Source organism: Schistocerca gregaria, chromosome X, assembly GCF_023897955.1.
Source record: "Schistocerca gregaria isolate iqSchGreg1 chromosome X, iqSchGreg1.2, whole genome shotgun sequence".
NCBI lineage: Eukaryota > Metazoa > Arthropoda > Insecta > Orthoptera > Acrididae > Schistocerca > Schistocerca gregaria.
Genome location: NC_064931.1, coordinates 599,081,881 through 599,105,096, shown reverse-complemented (window position 1 = coordinate 599,105,096; position 23,216 = coordinate 599,081,881). Strand labels below are relative to the sequence as shown.

General features: G+C 39.9%; 1 protein-coding gene across 23 annotated transcripts in view; it reads left to right on the top strand.

The window, feature by feature from the left end:
* LOC126297604 (ras-related protein Rab-7L1-like) overlaps positions 1-23,216 on the top strand; it is a 140,316-nt gene that overhangs the window by 100,274 nt on the left and 16,826 nt on the right. For 12 of the 23 annotated variants that reach the window (XR_007552548.1, XR_007552549.1, XM_049988590.1 and 9 more), the window contains 2 exons: positions 19,328-19,528; positions 21,949-22,130. Coding sequence is in view for 21 of the 23 variants with exons in the window: in XM_049988590.1 (XP_049844547.1) it covers positions 19,328-19,528; positions 21,949-22,130 (383 nt within the window). In the remaining 2 variants the exon portion in view is untranslated. Of the gene's footprint in view, positions 1-10,433; positions 10,829-19,327; positions 19,529-21,948; positions 22,131-23,216 lie in introns of those variants that run through there. The other 11 variants (XM_049988600.1, XM_049988602.1, XM_049988601.1 and 8 more) reach the window with 5 other exon arrangements.

Sequence of the window (23,216 nt, the reverse complement as noted above, 5' to 3'; positions counted from 1 at the left end):
CCGTCTCTATGTTTTATTGTAGGCATGCTTTTTAGCGAAGTTCACATTAATATGCAGAAAACCAGTTTTCCAGCGCCTGCTCTCTGCTTGACTGTGTAGACAAAGCAGAAAGCGCCCAGTTGTAAATCTTTTAGGATGGTTCCTATAATGTTTCGTCAGGGTTGTGGCGGTGTACATTACCTGCCAAGCAGCTTGTCTAACAAGTGGTAGGTTTAGAAAGGGATTCTGTTTCGAAAAACCTCGGAAGCATCTCACTCGATCCCACTTACATGCGTGAATCAAGCAGTCAGCTGGTACAAACATTAATCAAGGTTAATAATGGGAGCGTAGGTCAATAGAAAGAGTCATGCCACAATTGCAACATCTAGGAGAACCGAAATATCATTTGATAATTGACATGTATTGTGAACAAAATACACACATCGAAAAAAAGTTTTGTATTACCCCAGTTCCCAGAACTCCTGAAGACAGACGTTGACTGTGGATATTATACCACAGACACAGTTCAGAGATGTCACTAAACCCGCCCAAAGATGTAAACAACCATGCATGAGCAGCGCTTATTAGACGGAGGGGGTCCGACAGCCGATCAGTTCCAGTCATTCCACCAGGAAGGGGGTACACGGCTCGTGTTGTCTGTGGTTCAACTATGCCTAGACGGTCAATTCCGCGGTTTGATCACGTCCGCATTGTTATTTTGTCAGGATGGGCTCTCAACAAGGGAAGAGTCCAGGCGTCTCGGAACTGTCGATGACATGCCTCTCTCAGGTTGCCCAAGGGCCACTACTGCAGTGGATGACCGCTACCTCGTACTATGACTCGGAGGAACCTGATAGCGAGGACACCATGTTGAATAATGCTTTTCGTGCAACCACAGGGCGTCGTGTTACGACTCAAACTGTGCGCAATAGGCTGCATGATGCGCAACTTCACTCCCGATGTCCATGGCAAGGTCCATCTTTGCAAGCACGACAGCATGAAGCGCGGTACAGATGGGCCCAACAACATGCCGAATGGACCGGTCAGGATTGGCATCACGTTCTCTTCACCGATGAGTGTCGCATGTGCCTTCAAACACACAATCGTCGGAGACGTATTTGGAGGCAATCCAGTCAGGCTGAACGCCTTAGAAACACTGTCCAGCTAGTGCACCAAGGTGGAAGTTCCCTGAGGTTTTGGGGTGGCAATATGTGGGGCCGACGTACGCCGCTGGTGGTCATGGAAGGCGCCGCAACGGCTGTACGATACGTGAATTCCATCCTCCGACCGTTAGTGCAACCATATCGGCAGCATATTGGCGAGGCATTCGTCTTCATGGACGACAATTCGCGCCCCCATCGTGCACATTTTCTGAATGACTTCCTTCGGGATAACCGTGAGTCGGCCTTTCGTCACCTAGTCACATAGATCAGGAAGGTAATTTGCATCTCATGTACGGTAAACAGTATGATGTACACTGACGGAAAAAAAAATCGCAGCGCCAAGAAGAAGATGTGCGACATAAACGAAAGTTGGTAGGCGTGTTTGTACATTTGAAAGATAATGTGTATTCAAATTTGGCGCCAGTAGCGCCACTATGAAGATGCAAATCATATTAGCTTTAAAGACCAGATATAACGGCCGTGAGCATTAGTTAGTTACCGTCGAGACCCGACGTAGTGAGCTGATGTTAGTAAAGAACGCCTTTAAGGCGATAACACCTCACTCAGTTTGAACGAGGTCGTGTAATAGAACTACAAGAAGCTGAATGTTCCTTCTCCGATATTGCAGAAAGACTTGGCAGGAATGTAGCCACTGCACATGATTGCTGGTAGCGTTGGTCACGGGAATGTACAGTCACAAGAAGACCGGGCTTTAGACAGTCACATGGCTCTACTGAGATGGAAGAACACCGTGTACAGCGTATGGCTCTGGCGCAACGCACTGCATCTGCAGTAGCAATCTGTGCAGCAGATGGCACAACAGTGACACAAAGAACTGTTACAAATCGGTTACTGCGAGGACAACTCCGAGCCAGACTCCCTGTAACATGCATTCCATTGATCCCTTCAAAAATGGTTCAAATGGCTCGGAGCGTACGCGACTTAACTTCTGAGGTCATCAGTCGCCTAGAACTTAGAACTAATTAAACCTAACTAACCTAAGGACATCACACACATCCATGCCCGAGGCAGGATTCGAACCTGCGACCGTAGCGGTCGCTCGGTTCCAGACTATAGCGCCTAGAACCGCACGGCCATTCCGGCCGGCCATTTATCCCTACTTAACAATCATATACAACCGTTCGCTCGACGAAAGATCCGAACCCAAAGACTGGAAAGCTGCACAGGTCACACCAATATTCAAGTAAGGTAGTAGGAGTAATCAACTAAATTACAGACCCATATCGTTAACGTCGATATGCAGCAGGATTTTAGAACGTATATTGTGTTAGAACATAATTAATTATCTCGAAGGAAACTCTCTTATTGCCTCGTGATGACCGGTGTTGTGTGATGTCCTTAGGTTAGTTAGGTTTAAGTAGTTCTAAGTTCTAGGGGACTGATGACCATAGATGTTAAGTCCGATAGTGCTCAGAGCCATCTGAACCATTTTTGAAACTATCTATTGACACACAGTCAACGTGGGTTTAGAAAACACCGTTCATGTGAAACACAACTTGCTCTTTATTCACATGAAGTGTTGAGTGCTATTGACAAGGGATTTCAGATCGATTCCGTATTTCTGGAGAAGGCTTTTGACACTGTACCACACAGGCGGCTTGTAGTGAAATTGCGTGCTTATGGAATATCGTCTCAGTTATGTGACTGGATTTGCGATTTCCTGTCAGAGAGGTCACAGTTCGTAGTAATTGGCGGAAAGTCATCGAGTAAAACAGAAGTGATTTCTGGCGTTCCCCAAGGTAGTGTTATAGGCCCTTTGTTGTTCCTAATCTATATAAAGGATTTTGGAGACAATCTGAGCAGCCGTCTTCGATTGTTTGCAGATGACGCTGTCGTTTATCGACTAATAAAGTCATCAGAATATCAAAACAAACTGCAAAACGATATAGAAAAAATATCTAAATGGTGCGAAAAGTGGCAGTTTACCCTAAATAACGAAAAGTGTGAGGTCATCCACATGAGTGCTAAAAGGAACTCGTTAAACTTCGATTAAACGATAAATCAGTGTAATCTAAAAGCCGTAAATTCAACTAAATACCTAGCTATTACAATTACGAATAACTTCAATTAGAAGGAACACATAGAAAATGTTGTTAGGAAGGCTAATCAAAGACTGCATTTTATTGGCAGGACATTTATAAAATGTTACGGACGTACTAAGGAGACTGCCAACAGTACACTTGTCCGTCCTCTTTTAGAATACTGCTGCGCTGTGTGGGATCCTTACCAGGTAGGACTGACGGAGTACATCGAAAAAGTTCACAGAAAGACAGCAAGTTTTGTATTATCGCGAAATATGGGAGAGAGTGTTACAGAAATGATACAGGATTTGGGCTGGACATTATTAAATGAAAGGCGTTTTTCGTTGCGACGGAATCTTCTCACGAAATTCCAATCACCAATTTTCTCCTCCGAATGCTAAAATATTTTGTTGACACCGACGTACATAAGGAGGAACGATCACCAAGATAAAATAAGGGAAATCAGAGCTCGTACGGAAAGATATAGGTGTTCGTTCTTTCCGCTGTATACGAGACTGGAATAATGGTGAATTGTGAAGGTGGTTGATGAACCCTCTGCCAGGCACTTAAATATGATTTTCATAGTATCCATTTAGATTTAGATTCTAAACCACCGCCACTTGCGACTTCGTTGTTGCCAAGCGAGAGTTCATCGGAGGGAAGGGATGAGGTCTGCTACGTTTTCTGATGAAAGCTCATTCTGTCTCGGTACCTGTAATGGCCGTGTATTGGTTATGAGGTGGCCAGTTGAGGGCCTGGAACCAATCGGTCTGTATGCTAGACACACTGGATCCACACCTGGAATTACCGTCTGAGGTACGATTTCATATGACAGCAGGAGCACTTCCGTGGTTAACCCATGCACCCTTACTGCAGGTTTGTACGTCTTTCGTGAACTGCTTTCTAGGGAGTGTTGTCCAACAGGATAACGTTCGCCCACATACTGCTGTTGTAACCCGACATGCTCTACACAGTATCGACATCTTGCCTGCTCTGTCACCTGATCTGTCTCCGATCGAGCACGTACGGGACATCATCAGATGACAAGTCCAGCGTCATCCACAAACAGTATTAACCGTCCCTGTATTGCTCGACTAAGTGCAACAGGCGTGGAACTCCATCCCTCAAACTGACATTCAGCACCTCTACTACATCATGCATGCACGTTTGCATGCTTTCAGTCAACATTCAGGCGGCTCATGTGTCCATTAAACTGTGATCTTGCAAAGTTAATCACTTAAATATGTTACTGAGACAAATGTGTTTTCGAAATTTCATTACTCTACATTAACTATTTTTTGGTGTTGCGATTTTTTTCTATCAGTGTATATTAGAGGCTGTCACTACTCTTATAAGTGTGTGAGTTCTCAGTACAAGACTTTCTCCAATATGGCGCCCAACACGTCAGGCACACTGTAGACTTCAGTAAATGCTTACCTGTATGTATCTGGACGTAATAGCCACTCGTCTTCTCTCTTTTGTCCGGCAGCCAAGAGAACTATTACATAACAAAATCAAATGGCTCTGAGCACTATGGGACGTAACTTCTGAGGTCATCAGTCCCCTAGAACTTAGAACTACTTAAACCTAACTAACGTAAGGACATCACACACACCCATGCCCGAGGCAGGCTTCGAACCTGCGACCGTAGCGGTCGCTCGGTTCCAGACTGTAGCGCCTAGAACCGCTATTACATAACAAAGGGGGCGGTTACAAAATGCAGTGACGACAACACTCAGTTTCACTTTTGTCAGTTTTCTTTAGCAGCCATAACATACGTCTCGTGTAGTCAGTGCACACTTGTAATAGTTCTCTTGGCTGCCGGACAAAGGAGATAAGACGAGTGGCTATTCCATCCAGATACACGGAGCCGTTTATTGAATTCTATCGTGCGCCTATAATCTACCTGCTGCACTGCTTTCTAAGATCATAGGAATCTATATTTAACGATATTGATGAAATGATAAAAGTCATTCTATGGAAACAAAGTCTGTTAACTCTTAAGACAACAAAATGGTCCCTAATCTCTCGCATGCAAGTTCACAGCTTTCACTCTGTCTAGCCTAGCGGCAACGTAAAATTTAACTTGAAAAGTACATTCTGAAGGATTAAATTAACTTATTGACTCACAATATAACTTCTTCGAAGATCGGATAATATCAACGGTCACTTTGTTAATGTTGAAACACAGTAAATGGCGCAATTCTAGTAATAAATATAGACTTTGAACAGAAGTCTGTAGCTTAGGTAGAATTTTCAAGATTTTTAGGTGTGTCCATTGATGAGAGGTTAAACTGGAAGCAACACTTTGATGGTCTGCTGAAACGTCTGAGTTCAGCTACGTATGCTATTAGGCTTATTGCAAATTTTGGTGACAAGAATCTCAGTAAATTAGCTTACTATGTCTACTTACATTCACTGCTTTCGTATGGCATCATATTCTGGGATAATTCATCGTTGAGTAGAAAAGTATTCATTCCTCAAAAACGTGTAATCAGAATAATTGCTGGAGCCCACCCACGGTCATCCTGAAGACATCTATTAAAGTATCTAGGGATCCTCACAGTTATATATATTCACTTATGAAATTTGTTGTTAATAATCCAACCTAGTTCAAAAGTAATAGCAATGTGCATAGCTATAACACCAGGAGAAAGGATGATCTTCACTATCCAGGGTTAAATCTGTCTCTGGCACAGAAAGGGATAAGTTATGCTGCCACAAAAGCCTTTGGCCACCTACCAAACAGCATCAAAAGCCTGACAGATAGCCAACTAACATTTAAAAATAAATTAAAAGAATTTCTAGATGACAACTCTTTCTACTCATTGGCTGAATTTTTAGATATAAATTAAGGGGGAAAAAACAACTTAAACATTAGTGTCATGCAATATTTTGTGTAATGTAATATCTTGTACAGACATATTTTATTAACCTGGCACGTTCCACATCATTACGAAGTGTCGTATTCATGATCTATGGAACAAGTATTAATCTAATCTAATCTAATCCCACGTGGCATTAATGGCGGCATCACACGTAATATTCGGAGACCCCACTTCCACTTGTAGCTTCCATGCCTTGCAAACATAGTTACATAACTTATTTCTCAGTAATGGAATTACTTCCTCTATTCACTGAACTCCCCGAAATTGGTGCGAACCGTTACGTACTGCAATCTTCCAGAAGACCAGCTATGTGATATCCACTGGAAGTAGGTGTTTATTAGTAAGGGCATCGACAATGGTACTCTTACAAATTCATGATTGTGGTGCATTCTCCCAGTTTGTAAGCTCGCGTTTTGACCTTAAATATTAAGATTCTTCTTCCAAAATACAGCCACAATGCAATTACCATTAAATATAATTACTTTAATCGACCTTTCCGTTGTGTTTGTAAACATAAAATTCACTTATGTTGCAGGTGAGTAGACTTTTCGCTCTCACCACGGAATTTTGTCGTAGTAGAAGGGAAGAAAATACATAACAAACCTATGTCTTCACAGTCCTGGCAGTGTCCAATTGTTCTCACTGATGCTACGCTAGAAAAACACAATAACTAAAGCTAAGTATCTTCCTACATGGAGCAAATCTAGCTATTCACTTAACACTATAGATCATGATTGATGCGACTGCTACGGTCGCAGGTTCGAATCCTGCCTCGGGCATGGATGTGTGTGATGTCCTTAGGTTAGTTAGGTTTAAGTAGTTCTAAGTTCTAGGGGACTAATGACCACAGCAGTTGAGTCCCATAGTGCTCAGAGCCATTTGAACCATCATGATTGAAACGCCAAAGAAACTGGTATAGGCATGTGTACTCAAATACAGAGATAGTACACGTCTATATAAGACAAAGTGTCTGGCGTAGTTGTTAGATCGTTTACTGCCACTACAGTGGCAAGTCATCAAGTTTTAAGTGAGTCTGAACATAGTGTTATAATCGACACACGAGCGATGGGACACAGCATCTCCGAGGTAGCGATGAAGTGGGGATTTTCCCGTATGACCATTTCACGAGTGTGCCGTAAATATCAGCAGTCCGCTAAAACATCAAATCTCCGACATCGCTGCGGCCCGAAAAAGGTCCTGTAAGAACGGGACCAACGAAGACTGAAGAGAATCGTTCAACGTGACAGAAGTGCAACCCTTCCGCAAATTGGTACAGAATTCAACAAGCGACAGAGTGCGAACCATTCAACGAAATATCATCGATATGGGCTTTCTGTATGGAAGTGAAACATGGACGATAACTAGTTTGGACAAGAAGAGAATAGAAGCTTTCGAAATGTGGTGCTACAGAAGAATACTGAAGATAAGGTGGATAGATCACGTAACTAATGAGGAGGTATTGAATAGGATTGGGGAGAAGAGAAGTTTGTGGCACAACTTGACTAGAAGAAGGGATCGGTTGGTAGGGCATGTTTTGAGGCATCAAGGGATCACAAATTTAGCATTGGAGGGCAGCGTGGAGGGTAAAAATCGTAGAGGGAGACCGAGAGATGAGTACACTAAGCAGATTCAGAAGGATGTAGGTTGCAGTAGGTACTGGGAGATGAAGCAGCTTGCACAGGATAGAGTAGCATGGAGAGCTGCATCAAACCAGTCTCAGGACTGAAGACAACAACAACAACAACATGGGCTTTCTGAGCCGAAGGCCCACTCGTGTACCCTGGATGACCTCACGACACGGAGCTTTACGCCTCGCCTCGGCCCGTCAACACCGACATTAGACTGTTGATGACTAGAAGCATGTTGCCTAGTCGGACGAGTCTCGTTGCAAATTGTATCGAGCAGATGGACATGTGTGGGTATGGAGACAACCTCACGAATCCATTGACCCTGCATGTCAGTAGGGGACTGTTCAAGCTGGTGGAGGCTCTGTAAATGTGTGGGGTGTGTGCAGTTAGAGTCATATGGGACCCCTGATTCGTCTATATACGACTGCGACAGGTGACACGTACGTAAGCATCCTGTCTGATCACCTGCATCCATTCATGTCCAATGTGCCTTACGACGGACTTGGGCAATTCCAGCAGGACAATGCGACACCCCACACGTCCATGATTGCAACATAGCTCCAGGAACACTCTTCTGAGTTTAAACTCTTCCGCATGGCCACCAGACTCCCCAGACATGAACATTATTGAGTATATCTGCGATGTCTTGCTATGTATTGTTCTGAAGAGATCTCCAGCCCCTCGTACTCTTACGGATTTATGGACAGCTCTGCAAGATTCATGATGTCAGTTCCGTCCAGCACTACTTCGGACACTAGTCGAGTCCATGCCGCGTCGTGGTGCGGCACTTCTGCGTGCTCGCGGGGGCCCTACACGATATTAGGCAGGTGTACCAGTTTCTTTGGCTCTTCAGTGTACGTAAACCTGTGAGTGTTGAGTTTGGGGCAAGTCCAGTCCAGCCATACACTGCACTAAAAACGCAAATTGAAACCTAAGAGTACTTAGACATTACACAGCTGGCCATCTAGTGGCCACGTTTCTTTGCATACTATTAGCTATGCCTCCTAAGGGCTCCGATTGCTGGCAACTTTGTTGCTAATGTTCAAATGCCATGTGCGAAAAGCTGCTGGCTGTACCGAAGCTACGTTAATAAAAACATCAGTTGTCTGTAGAACTGTGCTGCCTCGAGCCCACTACAGTTGTCAGTGTTCTTCTTTCGCAGTACGGTCTGTAGGACACAAGTGTTTGGATCGTAAGGAAGTCAGGCCTTCTTGTAGAATGATCTGATTGTGTGGCGAAAGTGGCAAAGAAAGTGCACTCGTGAAGCGCGTTTGTGAGGGAACCCCTTGGGCAGGTGTCGGGTACTCTTCTTTGGCCTGTGCTGAAGCAACCGGATGCCTATATGTGCGTGACTGCAACATTTCTCCACGCTACAGCGGTGTACGCCAATACTGGCCGCAGCAGTGTGTGGTACGTCTCGCCGAGCTAAGGTTATGTGGCGGGAGGAGGGGTGAGGGGGATAGGTTTGTGGAGTAGGTGCACAACTATGAGCTGCACTGTGGCATCAATGTGAGATCACCAGGGCCTAGTCACGGATAGCATAGCAGGCAGGCTGACACTGAGTGGTCCTGCTGGTTCTGTTTAACGATTCTGTCGCTGCAAGGAAACAGCGTTCAGTCGTACACGGCACTATTTATTGCCACCACAAATGGATGTACCTACTAAACACTAGGACATTTTAACAAGCGAGTTGTGAGGGAACTCCAGAGGCCTGTTAGGTTGCCATTAACTGTATGCTCCAAATTCCCAAGTATCTTCCAGCAGATGTGGCCTGGCTTCCTGACATTGACATCGTCCAAACAGACTTCCTAAACAGTAATATTATCAGTCTCAGGAACAATCAGGGAATCGTTACGCAAATGAGTGCATTGATAAGTACAGTAACGAGAATCACACATCAATTGCAAAAATTGGAAATTTGTGGTAAGTACTATGGGACCAAACTGCTGAGCTCATCGGTCCCTAGGCTTACAAACTACTTAATCTAACTTAAACTAAATTACGCTAAGGACAACACACACACCCATACCTAAGGGAGGACTCGAAAGTCCGACGAGGGGAGCCGCCCGAACCGTGGCAAGGCGCCCCATGACCTCGCAGCTACCACGCGCGGCTCATCAAGTGTATTAAATGTCCTTTACTTAGAGATCATATAATTACCGATACGGTATCGGTATTATAAAACCTCCACACTTTTAGCTGCTGCAATACAGTCTGGCGAAAAATATCTGTTACATAATGGTTCATCGCAGATTGTATGCTTTTTCAAGCCTGAAATCAACCTGAACACTACGAAGAAATCAGTATTTATCTACCTACATCTTACATTAATTTATTATACGGCACCTGAGACAAGTAGATTAAATGTCGACATCATGGTGTTTGAGCAGGTATGCAAGAATATGTGGAAGAAGATACATTTCACTGTCATGCCATTTTTACAGGAACCAACCTAGCGTTCACCTAAACTAATTTTGAGAAACTTTGCAAAATTTATATCATTATAGCCGGACGGGAATTTGAATCTCATTTTTCCAAAACACGCGTGCAGTTGATTGCCAGATATCGCTTGATCTGATGTTCATAATAGTTTGTACTATTTCTGTTGAGAACAGTAGTAGTAAATGTGACCTATAATTTTCCACGGATTTCGCATCACTCGCTTTAGCTTATGTAAGATCTGTACGAACCAAGTATCTCTGCGTATTAATGACGTCCATCTAACTTTTACTTTTCCGACAACTGCAGAGTAACGCACAAGAGATCTAGTGAAAGGAAACAGAATTACCACATCACAAAAAAAACACACACATATACCTTATTTACACATTTCCTACACTATGTTGGTACTTGTGGATCAAAGAGAATGTCTTCATATATAAATTATGGCGGGGAAGTTATGTAGTGGAAGCTGTGAATCGAACGTGATAATTGATGAGAGATACTCTTTTAAACGAAGTTAATATTAGGTGATTGCGGTTCATACTCGAGGATTCCAATATGAAGAGATACATGGGTGAGAAGTTAATGTGTAGACTTTGTGCTGTTCGTTTCTCATTTGTCACGATGCCTCCTGGAGGAGCACATTTGACAGCTACGGGAGACGCTTGTCATTTAAAAGATGTTTGGTACGAAACAGTTTAGAATCGTCTTTTGAGTGTGTAAAGCAATTACTGTACATTTTTATAATGAATGTCTTCTTAAGAATCAAATTGAAGAAACTTGAACGTAGTAGTTTGTAACTGTATGTTTGTAAATTGATATCCGTGGTGAAAACCAGGGAATTTAGAATAGTTAATTTTTATCCAGTAAATCTGTATAAGGTGACAGAATAGAATATACTTTTTTCAATTAACGATAATGTTAACAATTTTCAACTGCGTTTGAAATAAAGTAGGTCCGGTTCACTATGTACGTTATTTAGTGCTGTCATGTGAACTGACGTAAAAGGAAATAATTGCAGCGACACGTACGATTTTGGACCGACAAGAGAAGTGATGTTTACTCCCCAAATTATCCGGCTGGTTGTAAGAGGCAGTCGGACACATGAGCTTGTGAATAATATCTTGCAGTTTTGTTGTCTACCTATAAGATATTAAGAAGCTTATATTATATGCATGTAGAAAGCGCATGTAATAGCCCAGTAATCTCGAGGGTTAATTTTCTCTTACAGCAAACTGTATCTAACTTTGCCTCTGGACTCAAATTTTCTTTAGAGACTCTCAGGTGATATTGTTTATTGCAGATTACACTTTAGCGTCATATGTGGTTTGAAAGTATTCAGAATGCTACTTCTTCATGTCTTACACTTTCAACCCCCAAATTGTCCTACCATGAAAACTTGCATTGATTTTTATTTTTTAATATATGTTTAGTACATTGATAACGCCACCACTGATGGCATTTTGATTTTGTCCCTATTCATACCAATAACCAGTTACATTTCTCAGCACTTGGAGTTATTTGTGTGTTTTTCATGTTGCCAAGATGTCCTCACAACATGTAGGAAATTCCATAAGTTTCAAACAGGTGTTCCTTATTGATAATTAGTTTTCTAGAATCTCCACTAAAATTGATTGTATGTGAATGCTCTGTAAAGAGATAAGTACCCCCCCCCCCCCTCCCCACCATTGTAAATTCTATTGTGACAATAAATGTTAATAGTAATTAGTAACATACTGTACCCTTGGCTTTTCAACTCTTCTGCAGTATTCAGAACCAAATGAAGTATCATATTTTGGTGTACTTATTCATGCTGGTAAGAATTTGATGTTAATCCCATTTGACTGACTGTAATGTTGCCTGTTAGATTTTCTTTTGCTGTGCTTTTTTGAGAGGAAAATCTGTATTATTTACATGTGTGTTTGATAATGGTAAGAGATCACGAAGACATAAGGATTGAAGGTTCCTTATGGTATAGTGTTCAGCTTTCGTTTCTAAATCTGTTGCAAAAATGTTGGAGCAGAATATTACTCTTAATAAAGACGAGATGTGACAGGCTTGTCTGTTTAAAGTACCAGTATTAAAGCTGTTGAAACAAAATATGTGGTGAAATTGCATGAAGAGAAGAGAGAGTATCAATTCCTATCTGAAATCTATTATACACTGGGAGAACATAAGCTGAACACTTACCTCATGATCTTTCATAATGGATTCTTAACCCAAAAAGATTTAGAGAGTTGTAGGTAATGGTGCAAGTCAGTTACTGCACAAATATGTTAAATGATATTATGGGTACATTAAATTGTGTGTTGATATTAAGCAGAAACATACTGATGATTAAAAACTAGAAACTTTCATGGATTTCTTCAGCAACTTTTAAATTGTGAATCAGTTTTTAGCATGTTTGGTGACAATTGATTGTCCAAACTGCAATTAAATTAACCACAGCACAGACCGAACTAGTATGTAATGCAGAAGCTAAAAAAAATTAAATGGAAAGTTTATTTACATGTGGAACTCTCTCTCTCTCTCTCTCTCTCTCTCTCTCTCTCTCTCTCTCTCTCTCTCTCTCTCTCTCTCTCTTTCACACACAAGTACCATTTCATTACAGATTTAAATTTGATACTAAATGTAAATAATTCATTATGTGTTTTTGGGTGTAGCCTTACAGATCAGAGTGACTTCAAATATGTCAAAAGAAAAAAGTTTCTGAGAAATACATAGTGCCAGTGTGCATCCGTCTGCCCTGCCACCCATCACTGAAAATTTTCTGTTGTTGGTTTACAGCTTTTATGAAGTTAGGTTGCAGTGCATTATTGTGGATAGCATGATAAATGAGGAATGAACATTGATCTTGAGCTACGCTACATACGTGTGTCACTACCACCAGTATCTGGGAGGAGGAGGGAGGATGGCACACTAACACACTCAAAATTAGAGACTAATAGCTCATTGTGTGTCCCTATACAAAAACCTAGTTTGCCTTGGTTGGTGATGTACATTGGGGTCGAAATATACAATTACCTTCCAGCTTCCCTTGACAATAAAAATGTAATTCTTTTTTTTTTTTAGCTTAGATTTCATCAGTTTTACACTCTAAAGAAGTTCTAGAAATGTATATATAATGTTTGAAATGCATGTGTTTTGTTTGTTTGTTTGTCTGTATGTATTAGTGTGTAACCATTAAGGGTATGAATGGTGTAATCAACAGGGCTATATATTTTCGCTTCTGTTGTAATTTATATGTTTAATTTATTTTAATAAATAGTACTACTGTTGTTGTAATAAAAAAAGTAACCTCATTAGCTGTGAAATTTTGTACTGGTGTGGCGTAAGCAATGAATAAAGAATCTATCGGTAAAAGTTGCTAGTATTGCATAAGGGCATTTAAGAATGATATTCCACTTCGAAATTTTCTTAGAAATGAAGTCAACTGTAATGATTGTTTGGTAATGTTTACACTCGTCCCTCAAGTGAAATTTACTAGTTGTATAACAATTTTTCAGTATATTTATAGGTTTTGAGAAATAAATGGAGAGATGTTTCTCAGAGCTATTCAGTAAATTGTTTTAAACTATACAGTTCCAATAAATGAAAATATGTGTAAAATGAGGGCAAGGCAACCATTTACCTATACAGGACTGGTGTGTGGAGCACAGAAACAGGTAATAGAAAGCAGTTACACCAGCTTTTGAGCTCTCGCTCTTTTCCTAGCAAAGAGTACACAAGTTTGCATATACTGCTTGTTGTGTGATCTGTGTACTCACACTAGAAAAAGAGCAAGAGCTCAAAAGCTAGTGTGAAGTGCTTTCTATTATACTTTTCTGTGCGGCAAGTATCAGATATCTCTAGGTAAGTGGTTGCCTTTTCCTCACTTTACGTATTTTTTCCATCCAGGAATTTCCATTATTGCTATACATTTCTGCTAAGTAATAGGTGTATTTGATATTCTGGTCTAATGTAAAAGTGTGTTTTTAGTGCTCCTGGAAAGCAGTGTAGTTCACATAATACTAGGCAAAAGAAGTGGTTGAAACCTGAAATGGATAGCTGTGAGATTTTGGGAGGAAATTTATTTATTGAAAGGATAGGCTAATGGGAAATGGAGATGTTTTATTTGTTGCAGTAGGGAGGGGGGGGGGGGGGGAGAAACAGGTCTGCTGAGATAGAAATTGAAGCTGCAGGTGAGATTAACTGTGGAAAACTCATTATCAGGGGTTGGCATAAAATGGCAACTGGATCCCTCTTATCAACCACCTGACTTACCTCCGGATGTAATCGAAAACTTTAGAGAAAACCACAGGTCAGTTGTATATAAGTTCTGCAATCACACAGTAATAATCATTGGATACATTAATCATCCAACAATCCATTGGGCAATATTACAGTTTTGTCAGTTGTGGGTCTGACAAGACATTCTGTGAAAATTACTAATTGCTTCACTGAAAAGTACCTATAGCAGACAGTTCTGAACCCCTCTCATGTGGCAATATATGAAATCTAATGGCAACAAATAGATCTGACCTCTTTGCAGAGGTCCACATTGAAACTGCCACGATGCAATTGTGGCAACAATGACTACCAAAGTACAAAGGACAACTGAAAACAAGTGGAAAGATACACAAGGTCAGTAAATGAGATTTTTAAAAAAGCAGTAGTGTACCATGTTGATGAGGAACTTCCAACTTGACACAGGATAGGAACATGTAGATAAACTGTGACTCAAGTTTAAAAGAACAGTTAACCATGCACAGGATAGATACATACCCAGTAGAACAGTTCATAATGGGAGGGAACCTCCAAGGAATGAAGTCACTGTAAAGATACTAATAAAGAAACCAATGTTACTGCATAGTAGGTGTAAAACAAAGCCTACGGCTATAGATTGTGAGATACTGAATTAAATGCATTTGGCTGTCAAGAGAGCAATGCACGAAGCCTTCAGTGATTACCATAGCAAAATATTGCCAAATGATCTTTCACAAAACAAAGAAATTCTGGTCATATGTAAAGGCTGATAGTGGCACCAAAGTTGGTGTCCAGTCATTCATGAATGAGACAAATTGGAATTGATGGTAGAAAAGCAAAAGCTGAAATGCTTAACTCCATTTTCAAATGTTCCTTCAAAAAGGAAACTCCAGGAGGATGGCCTCAATTTAATCCTTGTACTACTGAAAAGTTTTAATGTCAGTGGTGTTAAAATTGAAAAAAGTTCCTGGTCCCAATAGAATCCTTATCAAATTCTGTATTGAATTTGTGGCTGAGTTAGCCTGTATTCTAACTGTAATCTATAGCAGAGCTGTCAAACAAAAACCCAGGTCCAGTAATTGGAAGTAAGCAAGCACACATCACAACCGTTTACAAGAAGGATAGTAGAAGTGATTCACAAAACTACCATACAGTATCCTTGACATCTAATTTTTTGTAGTATATTAGAAAGCATTCTGAGCTCAAACATAATGAGGTGTCTTGAACAGAATGACCTCCTCCATGCCAACCAGCTGGGATTCCACAAACTCCAATCGTGTGAAACCCAAATTGCACTTTGCTCCCGTGACATACTGAAAGCTTTGGATCAACGCAGTAAGGTGGATGTTGTATTTCTTGATTTCTGAAAAGCATTTGAATAAGTAGTACATCAATGCTTATTGTCAAAAGTATGATAATATGGGGTATCAAGCAACATTTGTGACTGGATTGGGATTTTTTGGTAGGAAGGACACAGCACATTATCTTGAATGATGATCAGATAGAAGTAACTTCAGCTGTGCTCCATAGAAGTTATTTGGACCCTTGTTCATATTTTATATTAATGATCTTGCGATAATATTAATCATAACCTCAGACTTTATGCAGATGACAGTTATCCATAGTGGAGTACTGTCTGAACCTGTATAAATATTCAGGCAAATCTAGATAACATTTCAAAGTGGTGCAAAGTTTGGCAACTTGGTTTAAATGTCCAGAATTGTAAAACTATGCATTTCAAGAAGAAGAAGAAGAAAAAGAAAACATAGTACCCTATGACTATAATATCAGTGAGTCATGGTTGGAATTGGCCAACTCTTGTAAATACTTGTGTGTAACACTGCAAAGCAAGTGGTAGACTTCAGTTTATTGGTTGAATACCATGAAAATGCAATCTGACTACAAATGAGATTGCTTACAAATCACTAGAATATTTCTAAAGTGTGTGGGGCCCATGCCAATTAGGATTAATGGAATACTGAATGTATACATAGAATGGCTGCAGGAATGTTAAGTTTTGTTTGATCTGTGGGAGAGTGTCACAGAGAGAAGAAACTGAACTGGCTAACTCTTGAAGATAGGCATAAATTGTCCCAAGGTAGCCTGCTGACAAAGTTTCAAGCACCAGCTTTGAATGATGACTTTAGGAATTTTCTACAACCCCTACTTATCGCTCGCATAGGAATCGTGAAGACAAGATCAATTAATTAAAGTGCACACACAGGCATTTAAACACTCATTTTTCCCATGCTCCTTATGCGAAGGGAACGGGAAAAATCATAACTTGTACAGTGGTATGAACCATCTGCCATGCACTTCAGTGATTTGCAGAGTACAGATGTAGATTGCAGAAATAAGGAAGCAGTGGAAGCATTCCATTAACCTTCAACCAGAAAGGCAAAAAGATATAAAAGTGTGTTGCCGTGATGATTTTACGTACTTGAACAAATAGTGTAATATCCATACACAGCTTGCATCAAGACCAGTCATTGAGATATTGAAGTTTTACATTCACAATTTTCACATGAAATTATAAAAAAGGTCTTCAAGGACACTAGTTCCATGATAGTTTAATTCTCATAAAAAAAGGATTTCTTTGAGATCTGACATTTTATGCGAATCAAGAAGGGTGGTATAAGCTGTTTGGACATAATGAAGTGCAGTGGTGAAGGTAAGGTCAGAGTAAGTATTTAGGGATATACAGCAAAAGTTACGGAATTGATCAACTGTGAGTTTGATAGAATTGAAGCCGTAAAATATGTAGTTAATGATTGCTGCATGAGCAGCCGTATTTACTCGCCTGGATATATGATCATGTATTATAAAACCAGCTCTTTCAGGTAAGGCCACTTTGAATAGTTAAATGTTTCTGCAAAATTTGTGCGACATTTTGTTGTTATCATGTCTGTGTAATCTGCTAGGTAACATTGTCAAAGAGCTGGATCTACACAATGTTGTTACAGGAGGAAATAGGCCAGATCTCTCTGAGCAGATCTCTTATGCTGATTTTACTTGCTGTTATGAGTAGAGGAAATATGTGGCAGTTGTGCCTTTACGCACCAACATTTCACCACTCTATTAGGTGCGTTTGTATCTGTTCTTGAAGACACTGAAATAGGTGAGAAAGGTTAATGGAAGAAAAATCATGGGCTAAAATTCCCTTGTCCCATTAATACAACAAAAGGTATTACCTTCTGGTTACTGATGTAAGTGAAATAATACTGGTGCTTAGAAAACCTCAGAATGAACATTTTCTAATATAGTACCCCCCACCTCCAGCCTTACTACTCACTAGCAAGAAATGGGAAACAATAGGTTATAGTCAGCTGAATTCAAATCTTTTATTGGAGGTAATCTTTCCCAAGTGTTAAGGTGAAATGTTTGTTCTAGTCTGCTAAAAAGGTAGAAATGCATAGATGTTAAGGGTTTGATCGAACTGGACATAGGTGTTAATAATGGAAAACTAATCAGTACAGTTTTGTGTGTAATATGGTGTACATAGAGGGCATTTGTTTTAATGTGGAACAACTAAATATCTAAAGAAAATACACATAATATGAAAAAATGTCCAAGAAAAGTTAATATTTTCAAAGTGGACATTTGTCTACGTTAAAAATGCCGCCCCCCCCCCCCCCCCCCCATGGGGGTGAACTTTTTATTTTCAAATAGGAGCCCCCTCCTTTTTAATTGAAGATTCAAGATTATACACCAAAAAGTACCTAGGTTTTATCCAAAGCAATTTTTCCATTGGTAGTAGATGGCACTGTAATAGGCATGAGAGTTAAGGCAGGTGGATAGGAAACCACAATAAAACCAATCACCTCCGTGGTGAGATTCAAGGAGTGTCAACAAAAGCGAGCATCCTGGTGGTGTAGAGGCTTATCAAAATCAACCACGAACGAAGCAGAAAACTATGTTACATTAAGGAGTAGCTAAGCATAAAAGCTTTACTGTGCAATCAAATTTGCAAAACTAAATTAAATTTTTAACAATATCAACTATTTAGAATGGAAAAACTGTACATTTTTATTGAAAATGTAATTTAGAGTTTAATGTGTTGGCTCTTAATTACAAAACCAGAAAAATTGAATTTTGTTGATTACAGCACAATCTACTACGAATTGAGAAAAATATTTTGAGTAAACCATAGGTCCCCCCCCCCTCACTGCACCTGATTCTGCAATAAAAATGGGGGTTCCCACTTGAAAATAAAAATGTTGTGGCAGCTGTGGGTGAGGCCAGTCTTAGAACAGACAGATGTCACCATTAAATATATTAACTTTTCATCTTTCAGGGCAGAATCTTTTGTCAGAATTAAATTTGTGCGTGCGTGTGCGTGTGTTAATGCATTCCTAATGATGTTTCATGCTGGAAGTCAGTTGCAGTGCTGGTGTGTTACTTAGGGTAGTAGAGTATTAAAGAAAAAGGTGTTCTTAAGACAAATAAAGTTGCAATACAAATAAAAGTGGCTTTTAGAAATTTGAACTGAATTATGATTTGCCCTACCAATGTTTTTACTTCTGGAGTTTGACAAAGATAATGCTCTAGTGGAAGGATAATTTTTTTACTGAGAACAACAGAGCAAGACAAATTGAGCAGTGATGCTTAAGGAAGGAAACAAAGGGGATGAAAGTACGGTATTATGATATGAGAATCTGAGAAAGGTAAGTTGATAGTTCAGTTGGTTTTTAATGTAAACTTCTCCACAGCCGGAATTTGCATGCCCAGAGCAGAACTTTGTTATTAGTATCCCTCAAAGGTGATGTCATATTTCCTTATTAAAGGTGCTTGGTAGTGTCTTGATAGTCACTCTTTACTTTGTCTGTAATATCTTAGATTCCTTCCAGTGTAATATTTTCGATTTGTAAAAGTACAATAAATGTATTTTTCTGCTATATCTGTAATAATTAACACCAAAGCTGGCCATCTTTTGTTTGCAGAACTACCTAATATGCCAGAGAAGCTGTTCAAAGTAATCATCATTGGTGATCCAACTGTTGGGAAAACATCATTTGTGCAGCGTTATGTGCAAAATACGTATAAGAAAGACTACAAGGGGACTGTAGGTGTGGACTTTGCTTTGAAAATTCTGAAGTGGTCTGAGACACAGACTATAAAACTTCAGCTTTGGGATATAGCTGGTAAGAAGCAGTATTAACAAGTGATCGAATCTATGTAGTATCAGGAAATTCACTGCAGTATTCACGAATGGTTTCCAGGTCGTAAATGAGTTTTCAGTTGCAAATACCTGCATCAGAGTTTGACCATATAATTTTGGTTTTAACTTACACTCTATTTGCCTTGACTTTTGTTATTCCCCTTGGTTTTTCCCTATATATGTGTAATCAAATTTTAACAGCTAATACAGTCACAAGAAAAGACTAGTATATCGTACAAATCAACATAAATGCCATGAAGCCATCACATGCTATCGTTTGTGAAAATCACAATACCACATTAGTAGAAAACAAAATGTTTAAATTACTTTCTTCACATTCTAAGGAGAGCATGACATGAAAATGATTAGTCAGAAAGCGCGCATGAGACTGCATTGAACAGTGCAGAGCTAGTGGGGTTTTACATGTGTATACAGGCAGTTATTGTGTGAAGGAAGAAATGAGTGCTCCCATTACTAAGGAACTATTTGCCTGGACTACTTCGTGTCCTTCAATGTGTTCTTACACTGCAAAGTTTCATACCAATTCATAAACTTTGAGACATTGGATGAGCAATTTACTTAGGGGTCTAGCATTTTGTTATTGTGGAACTGCTGTGCAGCATCACTAAAAGGGCTGTAGATATGTTTTGAACAGTTGAAGCAAATATATATTGTAAGCAAGCCATTGGGATGGCAGTGTGTGGAAGATGCTAGTAATTGAATCATACCGTTGATAGTGAATAGTCCAGCATTATATAAGAGAAATGCATCTGTAGGGTTGTCAAAAGGGGAAGTGGGTTGGCATCATTTGGTCATGAGGACCAGTTTGCACTAAACTGTGATAAGCAGGGAAGCTGTGACGTCTTCAAGTGGTACATATATTCCTGGAGCTATAGTTAAGAAGGGCAATGCTTATACACAACTGATGCTTTGTAATGATTGTCTCTGTGGCCAGCAGTATTCATGATGTATCTTAAATTTCATCATCTAGTGACCGTTTAGAAATACTTGTGTAATAACCAATACAGTTAAAATCAGGGCTCTGAGAATCCATCAGGAATGATATCCAAAACTCATTCAAATCTGCCCGCATCCCGTGGTCGTGCGGTAGCGTTCTCGCTTCCCACGCCCGGGTTCCCGGGTTCGATTCCCGGCGTGGTCAGGGATTATCTCTGCCTCGTGATGGCTGGGTGTTGTGTGATGTCCTTAGGTTAGTTAGGTTTACGTAGTTCTAAGTTCTAGGGGACTGATGACCATAGATGTTAAGTCCTATAGTGCTCAGAGCCATTTGAACCATTCAAATCTTGTTTAATTTATGCCATAATGTGAAGAGATTCTTATTTCAGGATGTAATTGATATCCAAATACTATTGAGTGTGAAATGTGATTATCACATGGCAGCGAAACATAGTAGTTATTGCAATGCATTAATTCGGAACCAACTTATATTATGCTGGGGGTAAAAAAAAAAAAAAAAATAAAAGCTTCAATTTTGGCCACCAGGTGCAGCATCTCGTTGTCATCTCTGGCACTCATACTGAACAAACTGTTCAGTGTAGGTTAATAATAAAGTCAACTTTATGCATTTCTCACTTGTTTGACTTTTCTTCACACATCCCTTCCTAATACATGACTTACGGAAATATTTCTGTGTATCTTTCTTTCATTCACAGTGACAGATTTGCTCCAGGTGGCCAAAATTGGAACTAATTTTTTTCTGGCGTAAATCAGTTTTACTTTAACACGTTAGAATATGTACCAAGTTTTGTTTCCATATGATAGTAACAGTTAGTAACTGCACTTTAATTATAATCTCCCAATATTTCATGTCTTATTACTGGATTCAGAATATCAAAGTGATCAACACTATGTTTGCAGGACAGTTACTATGCAAACAGCCAACCAGTGAATGATCTTATTTGCAGCTTCTGTTCTTATTGCTGTTTTAATACCATTCTAACTGCTCTGGTGCAGGTTACCTTTATTGTGTAGTTCATTTCTCTGTGTGAAATGATTATTTTATACAGAATGTCTGTGCAGAATGTAGGTAAGCCTACTACAATCCTCGAAAGCTAGCTTATTTCTGGGTAATAATGGCAGCTTGGAACCCTATTCAATATGAAACAGCACAGTTGTTGCTGCCACAACTAGATCACAGTGAACAACCACCATTCAGCCCCTTCCATGCTCACTGAGCTACACTGCAAACAACATTGTTAATCTGGCCTGTGTATAAGTAAATTAATTCATTGTCTCATTTTTTAAGTTAAACATGGATTATATTTCATTAACTTTATTTTATTACGTGTGTGTGTGTGTGTGTGTGTGTGTGTGTGTGTGTGTGTGTGTGTGTGTGTGTGTGTGTGTGTGTCAAAGCTGAGTATGTTTTCTTTCGCTTTGCAGGACAAGAGCGATTTACATGGATGACCAGAGTTTACTATAAAGACGCTGATGGCTGTGTTATAATGTTTGATTTAACAAACAAAAATTCTTTTGTAAATACACTCAAATGGAAGAGAGATGTTGACTCAAAGTGTAGTCTTCCAGATGGTAGCCCTATTCCGTGCATGCTGCTAGCCAACAAGGTACATTACAGTGCTGTATTTTGTTGATGAATAGTTCAAATGTTTTTAATGTTACATTGCTGCTACCATTACAGCTTAGGTGTTTAAAGGACTGTGTTGTCATTTGTACAAACTGCACCAATATTCTTTATCAGTCATTGAAATTTTTAGTTCAGTTGGATACAAGCCAATGCACTACCTTGTTAGCTCTTCGTACAAGATTTTTATCCTGCCTGTAGTGAAATTGCCATTGCGAAAATATTGACTACTGAACTTAGACACCATATTTATTCATGCTCAGTACATTTTCCTTATTCTGTAAAGTTTATGTTTCATAATCGGCTTGCACTGTCAATGATGGAATATGGACAAACAGAAAATAAAAGTGTAGATATGACTCTCTCTGTTTCATTATAAAGACAATTAAAAAATACTGGTGTAATTTGATATTTTTATTATTGTTTGAGGGTGGCAGCAAAATACAAAGACTAATAAATGTTCGAACAGTAACATTATGACTCCTGTGCTGTGCTGGTTGAAGGCAGTTTTGTTTGGCTCAACAATGAGACAGGACTGTGGGGTCCACTCAGCACTACAGCTATAATTTGTCACCTCAGGAAACACCCTTTTCATTTTGCTGCAGTCATTGATAAATTTCCCATATAATTTTGCTACAGACTAATTTGAGGTTGCTGCATAGATTGGTCACATTATAATGAAATCCAAATTAGCTGAGACTTCCTGGCCGATTAAAACTGTGTGCCTGACTGAGGCTCAAACTCAGGACCTTCGCCTTTTGCAGGCAAGTGCTCTTCAGACTGAGCTATCAAGGGATGATTCACAACCCATCCTCACAGATTTCCTTCTGCCACTACCTAGTTTCCTGCCTTCCACACTTCACAGAAGTTCTTCTGCAATACTTTCAGAGCTAGCAGTCCTGGAAGAAAGGATATTGCGAAGACACTTGCCCATGAAATGCACAGGTCGCAGTTCGTGTCTAGGTCTGCCACACAGTTTTAATTTACCAGTAAGTTTCATATTGGCACACACTTCACTGCAGAGTGAAAATTTTATTCTGGAAACATCTCCCAGGCTGTGGCTAAGCCA